Below are 16,896 nucleotides of genomic sequence, written 5' to 3'. Positions count from 1 at the left end.
GATCACACTTGGTTTCCTCTGCCTCTCTGACACCCCATCTCAGCCAGAATTGGAAAGTGAAAGTCTGTTTGTGTATAATCTCCCATTTTTTTTGTGAAGATTGACCTAGGATATTAATTTCCTAGACCTCTGCCCACAGTTATATTATCAGCACAGAGTTCATTTTATGTGGACTTGTCTACTTTCAAAGATCAGGTTTAATTTATTCCTGTCTCAGGGTGTTCTTTGTGCTGGAGGTTGTGATTCTGACACTGTTCTGCCCTTATCCCCTGTGTACAATATGGACATTGGGGGCTGTGGATTTGGGGATCTCACCTTTTCACAGCACAAATATACTTTTGCAGAGACTGGATCACACTTTAATCTGCAATCCATCACTTCATTTAATATCTTCAGGCTAAATCACACAGTTAGGAAATTTCAATGGGAACTCTGGCCTTAACTACTTCAATGTGATGAGTATGTCTGGGATAGATGAGATGGTAGTGTTTCTCATGTAGTGTTGCCAAGACTGTTGGATTGTTTTGACTGTGGTTCTCTTTGTCACACTTTCTGCGGTGAGCTGAATTTAAGATTATTTCTGAGCTACTTACAGCCAATATAATAATGCTTTGTCATGGCAACTGTTCAGTAATATTTGGGTAATCTTGCATATAGTTTGATTAAGGATTCTTGTTCATTTAACTAATTCATTATGGTTTATATGTAAAAATATATGAATTGCATACATCATCAGCTACCACATGATGCGTGTGTGCCTCGCTTAAAGTAAACATAGACTATGACTTACGTTTCGAACTCTCCATCATTTCCTTTTAATTAGTTTAATATTATGAAGTTACAAAACATATCGATGGTGACAAGGTAATTTAACAATGAATCCAAGGCAGGTACCAGCCTATTGAAGCACAGCGGGGAATGGTTGAATAAAAAAAAAGCACAGGACATGCAGAAACATTTGAGTAAAAAAGGCAGAAAATGGAAGAATTCATAGACTCATAAACAGTGAGTACCGGGTGACAGCAATCATAAATAATAGCAGAAATGGCTGACTACATCAAAAAGATAGATGCATTAGATTAACGGATAGGTAGGCCATGCATATTGAACTAATTCAACAGTGTTTTGAAGCAAATGAAATAGTCAATGAGTCCTGCCAAAGGGTTTCAGCCCAAAACATTGACTGTACTTTTTTCCATAGATGCTGCCTGGCTTACTGAGTTTCTCCAGCATTTTGTGAGTGTTGCTTGGATTTCCAGCATCTGCAGATTTTCTCTTGTTAACAAAAAGCGAATGCCAGTTTTGCTGAGTGCATTGGGTTTAAAGGCATACAGTTTTCTTTAAAATTTAACTGCTCCAACCAAATCAGCTGAAATGAACTTTGCTGGTATTGTTAAAGTAATGCAGGAACATCTAGAACTGAAACCACTGTTGATTACACTTTTAGGTTTCATAAGTAGAATTAAAAGGAGGGTGAGTAAATTTCAGCTTATGTGGCTGAACTGAAGAATTTGTCTGAGCATTGTCAGTTCAGTAATGGGTTTAAAGAAACATTAAGAAATCATTTAACTTGTGGAACCTTACAAGAAAATATTCAAAAATGTCTCCTAACTGAAGAGCTTGCATTTAAAAGAGCAGTTGAAATTCCTGTATCAATGGAAGCAGCAGACTGAGATGCAATTGAGTTGCAGTCAGGAATGAAAGTGAGTGTGAACAAAATTGCGATGTGTAAACAAAAATTAGCCGAGCTGAACATAGTCATACTTTATTGATCCCCGAGGGAAATTGGTTTTCGTTACAGTTGCACCATAAATAATTAAATAGTAATAAAACCATAAATAATTAAATAGTAATATGTAAATTATGCCAGGAAATAAGTCCAGGACCAGCCTATTGGCTCAGGGTGTCTGACCCTCCAAGGGAGGAGTTGTAAAGTTTGATGGCCACAGGCAGGAATGACTTCCTATGATGCTCTATGTTGCATCTCGGTGGAATGAGTCTCTGGCTGAATGTACCCCTGTGCTCAACCAGTCCAAATTGTATTACCGTTGTGGCAGGGGCTCACATACACCAGACCAATGCAGGCTTAAAGGCAAAACTTGCAGAAAATACAACGAAGTAGGACACATACAAATAGCATGTCGGGCAGACAAAAGTAAGTAGAGAAGAGAAAAAAACATTAAATTGCAGTTTCAAAAAGAGCTCTGATTTTCATGCTGTTGATAAAAACTCTCATAATGATGAGAGTGACACAGGGTAGCCTTTACAGCATAATTTACAGCATTCGTATTTACTAGCAAATTAATTAAAATGGAATTGGACACTGGCTTGGCTGTTTCAGTCTTTCCGTAAAATGTCTTCGAATGGCATTTCAAAGATACTGTACTGAAGCCTGTAGATATCCATACGAGAACTTAAAATTGGAGAAAAGATAACTCATGTGGGAATGACGTTTGTAACAGTGAAATACAACAACCAACAAGCCACACTGAGCTAGTAAAAACAGAAGGACCAGCATGGTAGGGTTGTGACAACTACAATTTGACTGGAGGTCCATCCACTATTTGCGTGCAACATTCCATGCAAAAGAGTCAACTGAAAGTGAATTAAAAAGGGTACTGGATGATGCCACAGAGGTGTTCAGAGATGACATTGGAAAACTCTGACATACCAAGGGTATTAAATAAAAATGCTGCACCCAAATTTTACAAAGCCCATCTGGTTCCTTATACCATTTGTGAAAAAGTAGCCAGTGAGCTAGATTGCATGGAGACTGACAGATTTCTTTCCAAGGTTCAGTGAAGCCCATGGGTAATGCCAGTGGTCCCAATAGCCAAGAAGTGTGGGCTTGTCAGGATCTGTGGTTATTTTTAGGTTACCATCAACCCAGTACTGAAAGTAGATCAGCAACCTCTGCCTAGGATAGAGGATATCCTTGCAGACCATTCTGGAGGAAAACACTTCAGCAAAGTGGACTTAGCTGAGGCCTACCTACAGATGGAGATGGAAGAAGGGTCCAAAGTGTTTCTCACCATAAACACTCACACAGGGCTTTATCACTAAAATAGGTTTATTTTGGAATGGCATCCGCACCTACACTGTGGCAGAAAGCTATGGACCAGGTGCTGCAAGGTTGTCTAGGCACTCAGGTTACCTGGTAAGGATGACAAGGAACATCTCCGAAATCTCAATATAGTGTTAACAAGATTAGAAGGTTATGGGCTAAGAGTACAATGCAACAAGTGTGAATTCTTTAAACCAAGCATCACTTGTTGTGGTCACACAATGGACATGCAAAGATCACACAAGTGTGCTGAGAAAATTCAAGCAGTGGTGGATGTTCCAAGGCCAAAGGACATCACAGTTGCAGACCTTTTTAGGATTTGTCAATTACTATAATAGGTTCTTGCCAAACCTGACTACTGTTCTCCACACATTGAACTCATTGGGGCAGATCAGGAAGAAATGGCAATGGACAAAGCAGTGTGAGAAGGCTTTCTAAAAGGTAAAGGAAATGATGACATCAGACACTGTACTGAACATTATGAAGCTTGCCTGTGACATCTCTTCTTATGGTAGAAGCTCCAGCTCCCTCATTTTTACCAGCACTGAGATGAACTTGTCCTTGATGAAGGTTGCCTTATTGAGAGTTGCTGAGCACTGAGGTGCTGGAGGAGCTATGTCCTGGTCATCTAGGCATGGTTAAGATGAAAGCATTAGCTCAAAGCTTTGTCTGGTGGCCTGATATGGATCAGCAGATTGAGCAGCTCACCATGCATTGTGTAGGATGCCAAAGATGCCAAATGCAGCATCTCTCCATCCCTGGGCATGGCCTGCATTACATTGGCAGAGGATTCATATAGATTTTGCTGGACAATTCATGGACATGCTTTTTTTGATAGTAGTGGATGCAGCTACAAAACGGTGAGAAGTTTTCCCAGTAGCCTCCAGTACAGCCTCACACACTGCTGATGTGCTGAAAAGCCTCCTTGCAAGGAAGTTTGTGGTGGAAGTTTCAGTCATTCCTGAAAATGAATGGAGTAAGACGTATTACATCTGCACCACAGAACCCAGGAACAAATGGCTTGGTGGAAAGGTTTGTTCAGAGTCTAAAGAATGCACTGTGAGCAATGTCAGCAGAACACACAACATTAACACTGAATCAGAAGCTTGCCAATTTCTTCTTTGCATATCACAATGCAGTACACTCCATAACCAACAACTCTCCAGCTATGCTAATCCTGGGTTGTCCCTTCTGTTCATGCTTGGATCTCCTCAAACCCAATCTCAGAAGGCTGAGATAAACTGAGGGCTCCTCAAACAAGTAAGTTTGCTGTTTTACTCCTGGACAAGCAGTCTGTCTATCTATCTCTTTACTGACCAGTATGTCTTCGGACTGTGGGAGTAAACCAGATGACCCAGAGGAAACCCACAGATTCCACAGGGAAGACATAAAACTTTTTCCAGATGATATCAGAATTGAACTACAATATTCTAAGTTGTAATAGCATCGCACTAACTGCAGCACCCATGCCTGTCTTGTGCTGTGACAAAATGTTGTGCAATGCCCTGTCCTGGAATGCCGTGACGCACTGTTTACCCGTCCCGGAATGCCGTGACCCACTGTTTACCCGCCCCGGAATGCCGTGACCCACTGGGTAACCCGCCCCGGAATGCCGTGACCCACTGGGTACCCGCCCCGGAATGCCGTGACCCACTGTTTACCCGCCCCGGAATGCCGTGACCCACTGTTTACCCGCCCCGGAATGCCGTGACCCACTGTTTACCCGCCCCGGAATGCAGTGACCCACTGGGTAACCCGCCCCGGAATGCCGTAACCCACTGGGTAACCCGCCCCGGAATGCCGTGACCCACTGTTTACCCGCCCCGGAATGCCGTGACCCACTGGGTAACCCGCCCCGGAATGCCGTGACCCACTGGGTAACCCGCCCCGGAATGCCGTGACCCACTGGGTAACCCGCCCCGGAATGCCGTGACCCACTGGGTAACCCGCCCCGGAATGCCGTGACCCACTGTTTACCCGCCCCGGAATGCAGTGACCCACTGGGTAACCCGCCCCGGAATGCCGTGACCCACTGGGTACCCGCCCCGGAATGCCGTGACCCACTGGGTAACCCGCCCCGGAATGCCGTGACCCACTGGGTACCCGCCCCGGAATGCCGTGACCCACTGGGTACCCGCCCCGGAATGCCGTGACCCACTGTTTACCCGCCCCGGAATGCCGTGACCCAATGGGTAACCCGCCCCGGAATGCCGTGACCCACTGGGTACCCGCCCCGGAATGCCGTGACCCACTGGGTACCCGCCCCGGAATGCCGTGACCCACTGTTTACCCGCCCCGGAATGCCGTGACCCACTGGGTAACCCGCCCCGGAATGCCGTGACCCACTGGGTAACCCGCCCCGGAATGCCGTGACCCAATGGGTAACCCGCCCCGGAATGCCGTGACCCACTGTTTCCCCCGCCCCGGAATGCCGTGACCCACTGGGTACCCGCCCCGGAATGCCGTGACCCACTGGGTAACCCGCCCCGGAATGCCGTGACCCACTGGGTAACCCGCCCCGGAATGCCGTGACCCACTGGGTAACCCGCCCCGGAATGCCGTGACCCACTGTTTACCCGCCCCGGAATGCCGTGACCCACTGGGTACTCGCCCCGGAATGCCGTGACCCACTGTTTACCCGCCCCGGAATGCCGTGACCCACTGGGTACTCGCCCCGGAATGCCGTGACCCACTGGGTACTCGCCCCGGAATGCCGTGACCCACTGGGTAACCCGCCCCGGAATGCCGTGACCCACTGTTTACCCGCCCCGGAATGCCGTGACCCACTGTTTACTCGCCCCGGAATGCCGTGACCCACTGTTTACCCGCCCCGGAATGCCGTGACCCACTGGGTAACCCGCCCCGGAATGCCGTGACCCACTGTTTACCCGCCCCGGAATGCCGTGACCCACTGTTTACCCGCCCCGGAATGCCGTGACCCACTGGGTAACCCGCCCCGGAATGCCGTGACCCACTGGGTAACCCGCCCCGGAATGCCGTGACCCACTGGGTACCCGCCCCGGAATGCCGTGACCCACTGGGTAACCCGCCCCGGAATGCCGTGACCCACTGGGTAACCCGCCCCGGAATGCCGTGACCCACTGGGTAACCCGCCCCGGAATGCCGTGACCCACTGGGTAACCCGCCCCGGAATGCCGTGACCCACTGGGTAACCCGCCCCGGAATGCCGTGACCCACTGGGTACCCGCCCCGGAATGCCGTGACCCACTGGGTACCCGCCCCGGAATGCCGTGACCCACTGGGTAACCCGCCCCGGAATGCCGTGACCCACTGTTTACCCGCCCCGGAATGCCGTGACCCACTGTTTACCCGCCCCGGAATGCCGTGACCCACTGTTTACCCGCCCCGGAATGCCGTGACCCACTGGGTACTCGCCCCGGAATGCCGTGACCCACTGGGTAACCCGCCCCGGAATGCCGTGACCCACTGGGTACCCGCCCCGGAATGCCGTGACCCACTGGGTACCCGCCCCGGAATGCCGTGACCCACTGTTTACCCGCCCCGGAATGCCGTGACCCACTGGGTAACCCGCCCCGGAATGCCGTGACCCACTGTTTACCCGCCCCGGAATGCCGTGACCCAATGGGTAACCCGCCCCGGAATGCCGTGACCCACTGTTTCCCCCGCCCCGGAATGCCGTGACCCACTGTTTACCCGCCCCGGAATGCCGTGACCCACTGGGTAACCCGCCCCGGAATGCCGTGACCCACTGTTTACCCGCCCCGGAATGCCGTGACCCACTGGGTACTCGCCCCGGAATGCCGTGACCCACTGTTTACCCGCCCCGGAATGCCGTGACCCACTGGGTACTCGCCCCGGAATGCCGTGACCCACTGGGTACTCGCCCCGGAATGCCGTGACCCACTGGGTAACCCGCCCCGGAATGCCGTGACCCACTGTTTACCCGCCCCGGAATGCCGTGACCCACTGGGTACTCGCCCCGGAATGCCGTGACCCACTGTTTACCCGCCCCGGAATGCCGTGACCCACTGGGTAACCCGCCCCGGAATGCCGTGACCCACTGGGTAACCCGCCCCGGAATGCCGTGACCCACTGGGTACCCGCCCCGGAATGCCGTGACCCACTGTTTACCCGCCCCGGAATGCCGTGACCCACTGTTTACCCGCCCCGGAATGCCGTGACCCACTGGGTAACCCGCCCCGGAATGCCGTGACCCACTGGGTACCCGCCCCGGAATGCCGTGACCCACTGTTTACCCGCCCCGGAATGCCGTGACCCACTGGGTACCCGCCCCGGAATGCCGTGACCCACTGGGTAACCCGCCCCGGAATGCCGTGACCCACTGGGTACTCGCCCCGGAATGCCGTGACCCACTGGGTACCCGCCCCGGAATGCCGTGACCCACTGGGTAACCCGCCCCGGAATGCCGTGACCCACTGGGTAACCCGCCCCGGAATGCCGTGACCCACTGGGTAACCCGCCCCGGAATGCCGTGACCCACTGGGTAACCCGCCCCGGAATGCCGTGACCCACTGGGTAACCCGCCCCGGAATGCCGTGACCCACTGGGTAACCCGCCCCGGAATGCCGTGACCCACTGGGTAACCCGCCCCGGAATGCCGTGACCCACTGGGTACCCGCCCCGGAATGCCGTGACCCACTGGGTAACCCGCCCCGGAATGCCGTGACCCACTGTTTACCCGCCCCGGAATGCCGTGACCCACTGGGTACCCGCCCCGGAATGCCGTGACCCACTGTTTACCCGCCCCGGAATGCCGTGACCCACTGTTTACCCGCCCCGGAATGCCGTGACCCACTGGGTAACCCGCCCCGGAATGCCGTGACCCACTGGGTAACCCGCCCCGGAATGCCGTGACCCACTGGGTAACCCGCCCCGGAATGCCGTGACCCACTGGGTAACCCGCCCCGGAATGCCGTGACCCACTGGGTAACCCGCCCCGGAATGCCGTGACCCACTGGGTAACCCGCCCCGGAATGCAGTGACGCACTGGGTAACCCGCCCCGGAATGCCGTGACCCACTGGGTAACCCGCCCCGGAATGCCGTGACCCAATGGGTACCCGCCCCGGAATGCAGTGACGCACTGTTTACCTGTCCTGTGGTGCGTTGTATGTTGTACGCCTGTCCTGTGGTGCGTGGTACATTGTACGCCTGTCCTGTGGTGCGTGGTACGTTGTACGCCTTTCTAGTGGTGTTGTGGTATGTTGTACACCTGAACAGTGGTGTTGTGGTATGTTGTACGCCTGTCCTGTGGTGTGTGGTACGTTGTACGCCTGTCCTGTGGTGTGTGGTACGTTGTACACCTGTCCAGTGGTGTTGTATGTTGTACGCCTGTCCTGTGGTGTGTGGTACGTTGTACGCCTGTCCTGTGGTGTGTGGTACGTTGTACGCCTGTCCTGTGGTGTGTGGTACATTGTATGCCTGTCCTGTGGTGTGTGGTATGTTGTACACCTGTCCTGTGGTGTGTTGTATGTTGTACGCCTGTCCTGTGGTGTGTGGTACATGATGTAGCTGTTCCATGGGGAGGTGGTATCTGATACCTTTGCCAAGTGACCAGTAGCTGCACTGGGATGGGAAGTGATTCAGATTTTCTAGCTGTGTGTTCTTTGGGTGACATTGCTCCTTTTGTAGCCTGCAGTCTCCACTCGTTTTGTATTCACTGGCCCACTCTTTTGCCTCTGCTGGGATCTCGTCAGCTATCCAACTCATCAGTTCAGGCTCTCGACCATTCTTGAGACCCACACCTTCTCAGCTCGATTGTCTCCACAAGCTCCTCCTTCATCCTGCCTCTTGTATCTTCTCACAATTGGGCCAATGAATATCTTGGGCCCTTTTACAGACAACTTTACCAACCAAGCATTAAATGTTAAATAATCTACTGGATGAATTCAGCAGGTCAAGCAGCATCTATGGGAGGGAAATGAATTGTTGACATTTCTGGTCAAAACTGAGAGTGCAGAGGGGAGATGGCCAGCATAAGGAGAAGGGGAATGGGCAAAAAGGAGTCTCAGGTTATAAGTGGGCTGAAGTGGAATGGTGGACTCCTGTCTCACCACTCCCTCTCTCCTCTTTATATTGGCCATGTTATCTCAGTTCCCCACCCTGATGCAGGATTTCACCCTGAAATGTAGATAATTCCCCCCTCTCACCATTGATGTCGCTTGATGTGCAGAGTTTCCAGCAGTTTGTTTGCTTTTCCAGATTCTAGCATCTGCAGTCTCATGTGTCTCCATGTTTTGAACATCTCCCTATTCGCTGGATATCAGCTGAAGATCTTGAGCCCCTCCCGCTATTGGATTCTGTGGAGGCCACAGTAGTTCTCCAAGGCTCAGCGCCTTTTCCAGCATCTCATTGGTAGCTCTGATATTTGGAAGCTCTGAAGACCAATTGGATAACTTCCGTTTGTCCCTGGATGGAGAAAACGTTTGTCCTTCCCCTTTGCCATTTCATAGTCAGATCCATGTGTCCCAGTCCCTGCTTCATCCTCCAACACTGGTAAACTATGCAATGGATGGAGCCTGCAGCTGGCTTACTCAGTGTGTGTGCCTCAGAGCCAGTATCTCATCCCTTGGCCACTGAATCCACAAATGAGCTACATTGCAAGTTTACTCTGGAGTTTCAGACATGTCTGCTTCCTCCATCTTGGCAATGCTCAGAACTGACAGTTGTACCATCTTGAGTTGGCACTATTTGGTAGACAGAGTCAACGAGCAATACAGCATAGGTACAGACCCTTCAGCTCAACGAGTCCAGTGACCATAGCAACCGCAGTGACCACCCAGCCAGTCCCAATGTCCTGTGTATGGCCCATATCACTTTGAGCACTGCCCCTCAATGGGCCTATTAGAGTGTTTCTTAAATGATACTATAGTACCTGCCTGAACCATATACTTACTACCCTCTGTGTGAAAAGTTGCTCCTCAGTTCCCTTTTAAATACTTCCTTGTTCTTGCATTTTTCGGAAATGTTCTTCCTCATCTTTCAGTGTGTCTGGGGTGTCTTGTATGTCAGTGCTTGGCCTCAGTGCCTGAATTCAACATGTGGCTCTATTTGCTGGTGTTCCAACACCTCTCATTGTTTCTTTAACTGATTTACAACCTTTTGTTTGTTGTAATCCTTGCCTGAAGACTTCAGGAACCATACACTGCTGTCATTTCCCTCACTAAACGATGATGCTGCAATATGCCTGTATTAGTATCCTCAACTCCTCCTCCTTGCTTCAGCTTAGGGTATCCTGTGACAGTCCATGATCGTCCCTGCACTGGGACCTGTCCCTCCTCACCCCAACGCTCAATACCAGCTGTGCTGATTCAAGACGCTGTCTGAGCAGAACTGTACCAGATCAGAGGGAGAGGCAGTGAAAGTAGTGGTGCCGTGAGTGTGTGTTGGTCCTTCCTTCCAGGGCTGGATCCGGCAGGGCCGGTGTTCGAGGGGGTCCACGCTGAGGAGCGGCTGTCCCCGGATGATGCCACTTTTGTTGATGTCCTCCACACCTTCACAAGGCAGTCTCTGGGGCTGAGTATCGGGATCCGACAGCCCGTGGGACACGTTGACATCTACCCAAATGGAGGCCACTCTCAACCAGGCTGTGACCTACAGAGGGCTGTGAACAACATCGCCATGTATGGTATTTATGGTAAGAGCGAGGGTGAGATGGTGTGGTTACTGAGGTACCTGCTCCAGGATGCCTGGGAGACTGGGTGCTGGTGGGCAAACTGGTATCTGTTGATCTTGTTCGGTGTCTCCTTGGGACAAGCCTCCAGTCCCAGTGATCACGTGACATTGACTCCAGTTCGATCCAACAGAGGCCAAAGCTGCACCAAGTGAGACCAACAGAGCTCGAAACCTAGTAGATGGCCCCATTCATCCTCCAGCCCTCACATTAGAAGCCAAGGCACCAGCTGTCACCATCTCTCCATGTTCACTTCACGCATTTCAAGAACGTCACACCAAACATTGCAGACAGACTAGTTTCTCCCCGTTTTATGGGAATTCCATCTATTTCAAAACCAGGGTGTGTGACGCCCCTCCTGTTCCCACAACATTTCCTATCTGTCTCCTCACGGCTCACTTTTCCAAAGCAAACTTGGACACACTGGTATCTACCACCAAAGTCATGAGTTAGAAGTTAAAAGTCCAGTGATGCTCCTGGTGATGTCCAATCAACAAAGATCTCCCAGTATGGAAAACAGCTTCAGTTCCTCTGCCAATGGCCATCTATGATAATTTCCTGTCCCACTTTCTGTAACAAATGTTTCCAAACTGTCCTTTGAACATCCAGGTGTCCACAATCCTAGTGAATCAGAGAAGCAACCTGGGATGTTGTCAAAGGGGTGGTGCAGGCACTACAGTGAGGTGGTGAGAGTAACCATGTCAGCCTGGGCATAGATCCAACTCCAGGTCCTCTGGGAGGGGGCATGCAGAGCTCAGACACCACCCTCTCCTTTGCAGGCTGTGGGCTTTGCCCCCAATTATTGTCTCACCCAATGGGCGCGGGACACAGAGCAGTCCAACTTGCACCAGTCTGATCTCCCTGTGATCAATCCACTGTCCTCAGTGTTCGGTGAGGTGTCCCACCAGCAGACTGTAGTGTGCAGCATCTGTAAAATGTACTGCAGTTACTCAACCAGGCTGCTGCAGCAGCACCTCTCAAAGCGCTGACCTGTGGGACTGAGAAGGACAAAGGAAGTGGGAACATTGTCATGTACAGGTTCCCCTCCACCTACACACCATGCTAACCTAGAGATTATTGAGTAGCACACACAAAATACTGAAGGAACTCGGCAGGTCAGGCAGCATCTATAGGGGGAAGTCAACTGTCACTATTTCTGGCTGAGATTTTTCATAAGCACTGAAAGTAAACTGTTCATTTCTGTCTCTTGATGCTGCCTGACCTGCTGCGTTTCTCCAGCATTTTCTGTGTGTTTCTCCAGACTCCAGCATCTGGAGAATCTTGTGTGTATCTTCTCAAGATTAATGATGCTGTGGGACTCCCATCACAATGGCACTAAGGGAGGACTCCAGCATCTGGAGCTGGACAATAAATGTTGATCCCTCAGGTGTCCCCCTCCAGAAGCTGAAGAAAGACACTCTCAGGTGCTGACCTACCAAACCCTTCAAGCTCCCTCAATCTTTAGACCTTAGATCAGGCAGCTTGGGTCAGGGACCTTAGGTTGGGTGTCACCTCAGTAATGTGGGTAACAGTTCAAAGCCGAAGCGGGGGGTGCAATTGATCTTTAGTCATTCCAGCGGGAGAGGGAACAGGAGAGGATTGATCAATTGTCACCCACATGGTGATATGTAGGGAGAGACGGAGCAATTGGTCTACTGCTCTCTCTGTTGGGGGAAGGAAATTGGTCCATTGTCATCGCACTGTTGGTGGTGGGGATTGGCCTGTTGTTACCCGTGGTGGAGGGAGGGATGGGAGGGTTGTGGGTAATGGAGCAGCGATCTGGTATATCAAGGCCCGTGGTTCACTCTGAGAGTTGAGCCGGGTTATGGGTGGAGGGTCACCCCGTGTGCGGTGTGGTGTACACAGATGCTGACCACCAGTCTCTGTCTCCCCACAGCATTCTCGGAAGCTGTGAAGTGTGAGCACGAGAGATCCATCCACCTTTTCATCGACTCCTTGCTGCACAGTGATCAGCCATGCATGGCGTTTCGCTGCAGCAGCCACCACTGCTTCGAGAAAGGCATGTGTCTGAGCTGCCGCAAGAATCGATGCAATACGCTGGGCTATGGTGTGACACGGATCCGCAACAAGAGGGCCAGCAAGATGTACCTGAGGACCAGAGCTGAGATGCCTTTCCGAGGTAGGGGCGGTGTGAGTGCAGCGAGGGGGTCCGGGCAGGGGATACTCTCTGAGTAGGGTGTCTCTTTGAGGGAGGGGCTAGAGCAGGGGGTTTCTCTTTGAGGAAGAGGCCAGGACAGTGGGATCTCTCTGAGGGAGGGGCTGGGATGGGTGATTTTCACTGGGGGAGGGGCCCCAAAGACCATTCATTCTTGTCTTTTCAGGCGTAAGATCCAAACCAGGGAATTTAATCTCCCCTGACTGGTCTCTGCTGGTGAGTGGGTGAACGGAGTTTACCAGGAAGGATTTACCAACTCCTGTCCATAATGGGGAGGATCTCACAGTGAGGTGCAGTTTGAGGAATTTGGAAGAGAGCTGGAAGAGGTCCGTCTGTTCCGACTGGGAGGCTGTTCTATGCAGTCAGGGGTGGGGGGGGAGTTATTCTGGAGATCGTACTATGGGCATGGTTGGAGGAAAGTCATTTTATCATTTTGTTCAAAGGTGATGACCTGGAACTTACTGGAGTATCTGTCGGAGCCTTCTCGGGGCTGTGGGGAAATTGTGTGGGCTGCTATGATTTTGACTGGGTGGTGGGAAGGTGATGGGACTGAGATAGAGTCTGAGGATTCTATGCTGACCCAGGGCACTATCCTGGCCCAATGAAACATCACTCCCCCACCAGCCTCAGATCAGGCCTGAACCAGGGCAGGCCCACACCTCACACCTGCACAACCTGAGACCACCAGCCACTGGCACCATCACAGACCAGCATGGTCTGGGACCCCGGGCATTTTAACTGCCCCTCCCCTGCTTGGTGTCTGAGACAAGCAAGGGTTTAGCTACCCTCCAGTTCTGACACCACACACATCTCACTCTCTGTTCCATAACAAGGATCCCTTCTCCTCCCTAACACCCACACCCCCCCCCCCAACTTCCGCTGTGCCACATGCACATCTCATCTCATCTTAGGCCCCAGTGTGACCTTCAGACCATGGGCTTCCCTCGTTCCCACCTCCATAACCTTATCTGCATTCTGTTTCAACACCTCCCCCGGCCAGCTCTGCGCCTCTTGGCACACAGGGCTCTGGGACAGGAGGGTCAGCAAGCTGGCCTACAGAAAATCCCACCTTGGCCAGGTCTGCTGGAACTTTACCAATGGAGGAGGAGGGGTTTGTTCAGCATAATCCCACCTGGTTCACATGTCCCTCAGAGGAGTAGGTAGCCCCAGCTCCACATCAGGACTGACTCACAGCCAACCCCTGACATGACCTACAAGACAGACACCATTGTTGGCCCGGCTGTGGAACCCACACACCTCCGGTCCTGGGCTACTGCTCCCTCCTTTGGGCTATCTGGTCTTCATGTGTTTATAGACCAGTCTTGGATAGCAGAGGGGATGATGGATCAAACAGCCCCATTATGGACTTGCTGCTCTCCGCAGATCTACTCTTTATTTCTATTATAATTGGTCTACTCATTTAAATCTCAATTCTATTTCACCTTATGTCTGTCTGCACTGCATTTTTCTGTAACTGTAACACTAATTCCACATTCGCTTATTGTATTGTCTTGTACTGCCTTGATGCATTGATGTGGTGAAGTGATCAGTACAGATGGCATGCATGTCAAAGATTTTCACAGTACCTCACTACACATGACAACAATAAACAAAGCAACACACACAAAATGCTGAAGGCACTCAGCAGGCCAGACAGCATCTGTGGCAAAGAGTAAACAGTTGACATTTCAAGCTGAGACCCTTCATTTGTGATTCCATTCTCCTGTCCCTGGTTCTGGAATTCTCCTTTCCAACACTCCTTAAAATCCAACTTTCCGACCAAGCCTCCGCTAATCTTTTCCCACACGTAGTTTGGTTCAGAATGTTCCTGTGAAATGGCTTAATATTTTACAATCCAGTCATTGGGCCAAGTGCCCTAGGACCAGATTACTTCTGACAGAGACACAGGGAGTGAGCGTACCTGGTGACAAATGGATCCTTCACTGACACAGTTTATACTAACTGACAAACCAACTGACCGGTCAGGAGATGGTGAGGATTGACCAATATACAGTGAGAGAGCAGGGAAAGAGAGACAGCGTTGGATCAATAGTCAGCAAAGAGCACCTGATGAAAAGTCCAGGCTTACTCCCCTCCTGCTTGACTGCTGAGTTCCACCAGCATTTTGTGTGTATTGCTCAAGATTTCCAGCATATGCAAAATCTCTTATGTCATAGATCACCTTGCCTGGCCATAGGTGTACAGAGGCAGCACAGACTCGATGGAACGAATTGCCTGCCGCTGTGTTGTAGAGTCTGAATTGCAGGGCACAGAGACAGGCCCTTCGGCTCTCCACCTTTCCCGTCGATACTGATCACATTTACCTGCAAAAGGACCACGTCCTTCGAGGCTTTGCCCATTTAATTATCCATCCAAATCCCTCTGATAAATTGCATCTGATTCTACCACCTCAGACAGCATGTTCCAGTTATCAATCTCTGTGTGAGAACAAAAACTTACCCCTCAGGTTACCTTTCAAACACCCTCCTCTCATCTTAACATATCTCTTCATGTGTTTGATATCTCAGAAAGGATTCTGAATATCTGTCCTATCTATGCCCCTTATGAATTCATATGTATATGAATACTGAGTCACCACTCAGGCTCCTTTACTCCAGCAAATCAAGCCCAGCCTGTCGACTCTCTCTCCATGACTAAAGTCCACTCACCCAGGCAGCAGCTGGTGCACTCCTGGGAGGGCTCTTTATTGGGAATGGGTTAATGTACCTGGTTAGAAAGTTTGAATCAGTAATGCAGAAACACCAAAGCAGTCAGCTACAAAGTTTGAAGTACGTTTATTATTAAAGTACATACAGTATATGTTACCGCATACTACCCTGAGATTATTTTTTGTGCCATTTGCAAATATAATTTACAAAGAAAAACTGTATACATGAAGCCTAGCAAATCAGCAACATACAAAAGGAGACAAACTGTGCAAATAAAATTAAAATATAATGCTGAGAACATGAATTGTGAAGCGTTCTTGAAAGCGAGTCTGTAGTTGATAGAATCAGCTCAGATTAGTGGGGATCGTCACTGATTCAGGAGCTATGTACTGAGTTCTTTCTGTTCCTTGCTTCCTGTTGAGAGTGTAGACGGACTCACATCCCCTGGGATGGTGGCTGGAGGGACACTTCAGTGCTGCAGCAGTGGTGGGGCTGCGGTCACCGGCCTGCCTCAGGCCCATTTGCTGCTTTAAACCAGCAGCCAGTCTGTCAAAGAAGTTTGAGCAGGGGGCTTCAGGGGTAGGTGCCCTGGGTGGAAAACGAGCTGCTGAGGATCTGGGGTGGGTGGGTGCATCAATCATAAAGCACCATCATAATCCAGTGAGTTATAAATCAAATATCAGTGACTGGCCATCACACAGACACTGTGTCTCAGGGTGTTCTACAACAACACTGTTCCACCACCCTTGTGCCCTGGCATGAGTGCTGCCCTCTGGAGACTGGGCTTTTCCACTGGCATCAGCAGTGGGGCCCTCACTGGCTGTGGAGCTGGGCTTTGTCCCTGAGATTAGGAGCATCCTGTCTTTTAGGCCCAGTGTAATTCTCCAGGAAAGCCCTGCTGTCTCTGTAGAAAGGTCTGACCACAACTCAGGCTGAGGACATCTGGAACAGTGCAGCCGCCAGAGGCTGCAAACGGATAGTAACCAACTGTACTTTCTCTTCTTCCCAGTTTATCACTATCAACTGAAGATTCACTTCTCCAGCGGGATTACTCACTTCGACATCGATCCCACGCTGTCTGTATCTCTTCATGGGACCAAGGGCGATGCTGAGAACCTTCACATTGAAACGTGAGTCAGATTTCTGACACCAGGGGCTCAGCCTCTGAGTAGAAGCTCAGAAGCCCAGTGCCGATTTGCGTGAGATAACACCGTTTCTTCCTGGACTCGCTGACTGGCTGCAGAATTGGATGTGAGAAGATGCTGTTCTCAGTGGGTGCCTGCGGTGGGGGCTGAAGCCTCCGATCATACCTTT

General features: G+C 50.9%; 1 protein-coding gene across 7 annotated transcripts in view; it reads left to right on the top strand.

The window, feature by feature from the left end:
* The window catches only part of LOC140188287 (lipoprotein lipase-like), an 86,986-nt gene that overhangs the window by 20,671 nt on the left and 49,419 nt on the right, over positions 1-16,896 (top strand). For all 7 annotated transcript variants that reach the window (XR_011883257.1, XM_072244387.1, XM_072244385.1 and 4 more), the window contains 3 exons: positions 10,468-10,701; positions 12,635-12,877; positions 16,592-16,712. Coding sequence is in view for 6 of the 7 variants with exons in the window: in XM_072244387.1 (XP_072100488.1) it covers positions 10,468-10,701; positions 12,635-12,877; positions 16,592-16,712 (598 nt within the window). In the remaining variant the exon portion in view is untranslated. The remainder of the gene's footprint in view (positions 1-10,467; positions 10,702-12,634; positions 12,878-16,591; positions 16,713-16,896) is intronic.

The sequence above is a fragment of the Mobula birostris genome, chromosome 26 (assembly GCF_030028105.1).
Source record: "Mobula birostris isolate sMobBir1 chromosome 26, sMobBir1.hap1, whole genome shotgun sequence".
Classification (NCBI taxonomy): Eukaryota; Metazoa; Chordata; class Chondrichthyes; order Myliobatiformes; family Myliobatidae; genus Mobula; species Mobula birostris.
Note: the sequence above shows the minus strand (reverse complement) of the source record. Positions and strands in the feature narration are given on the sequence as shown.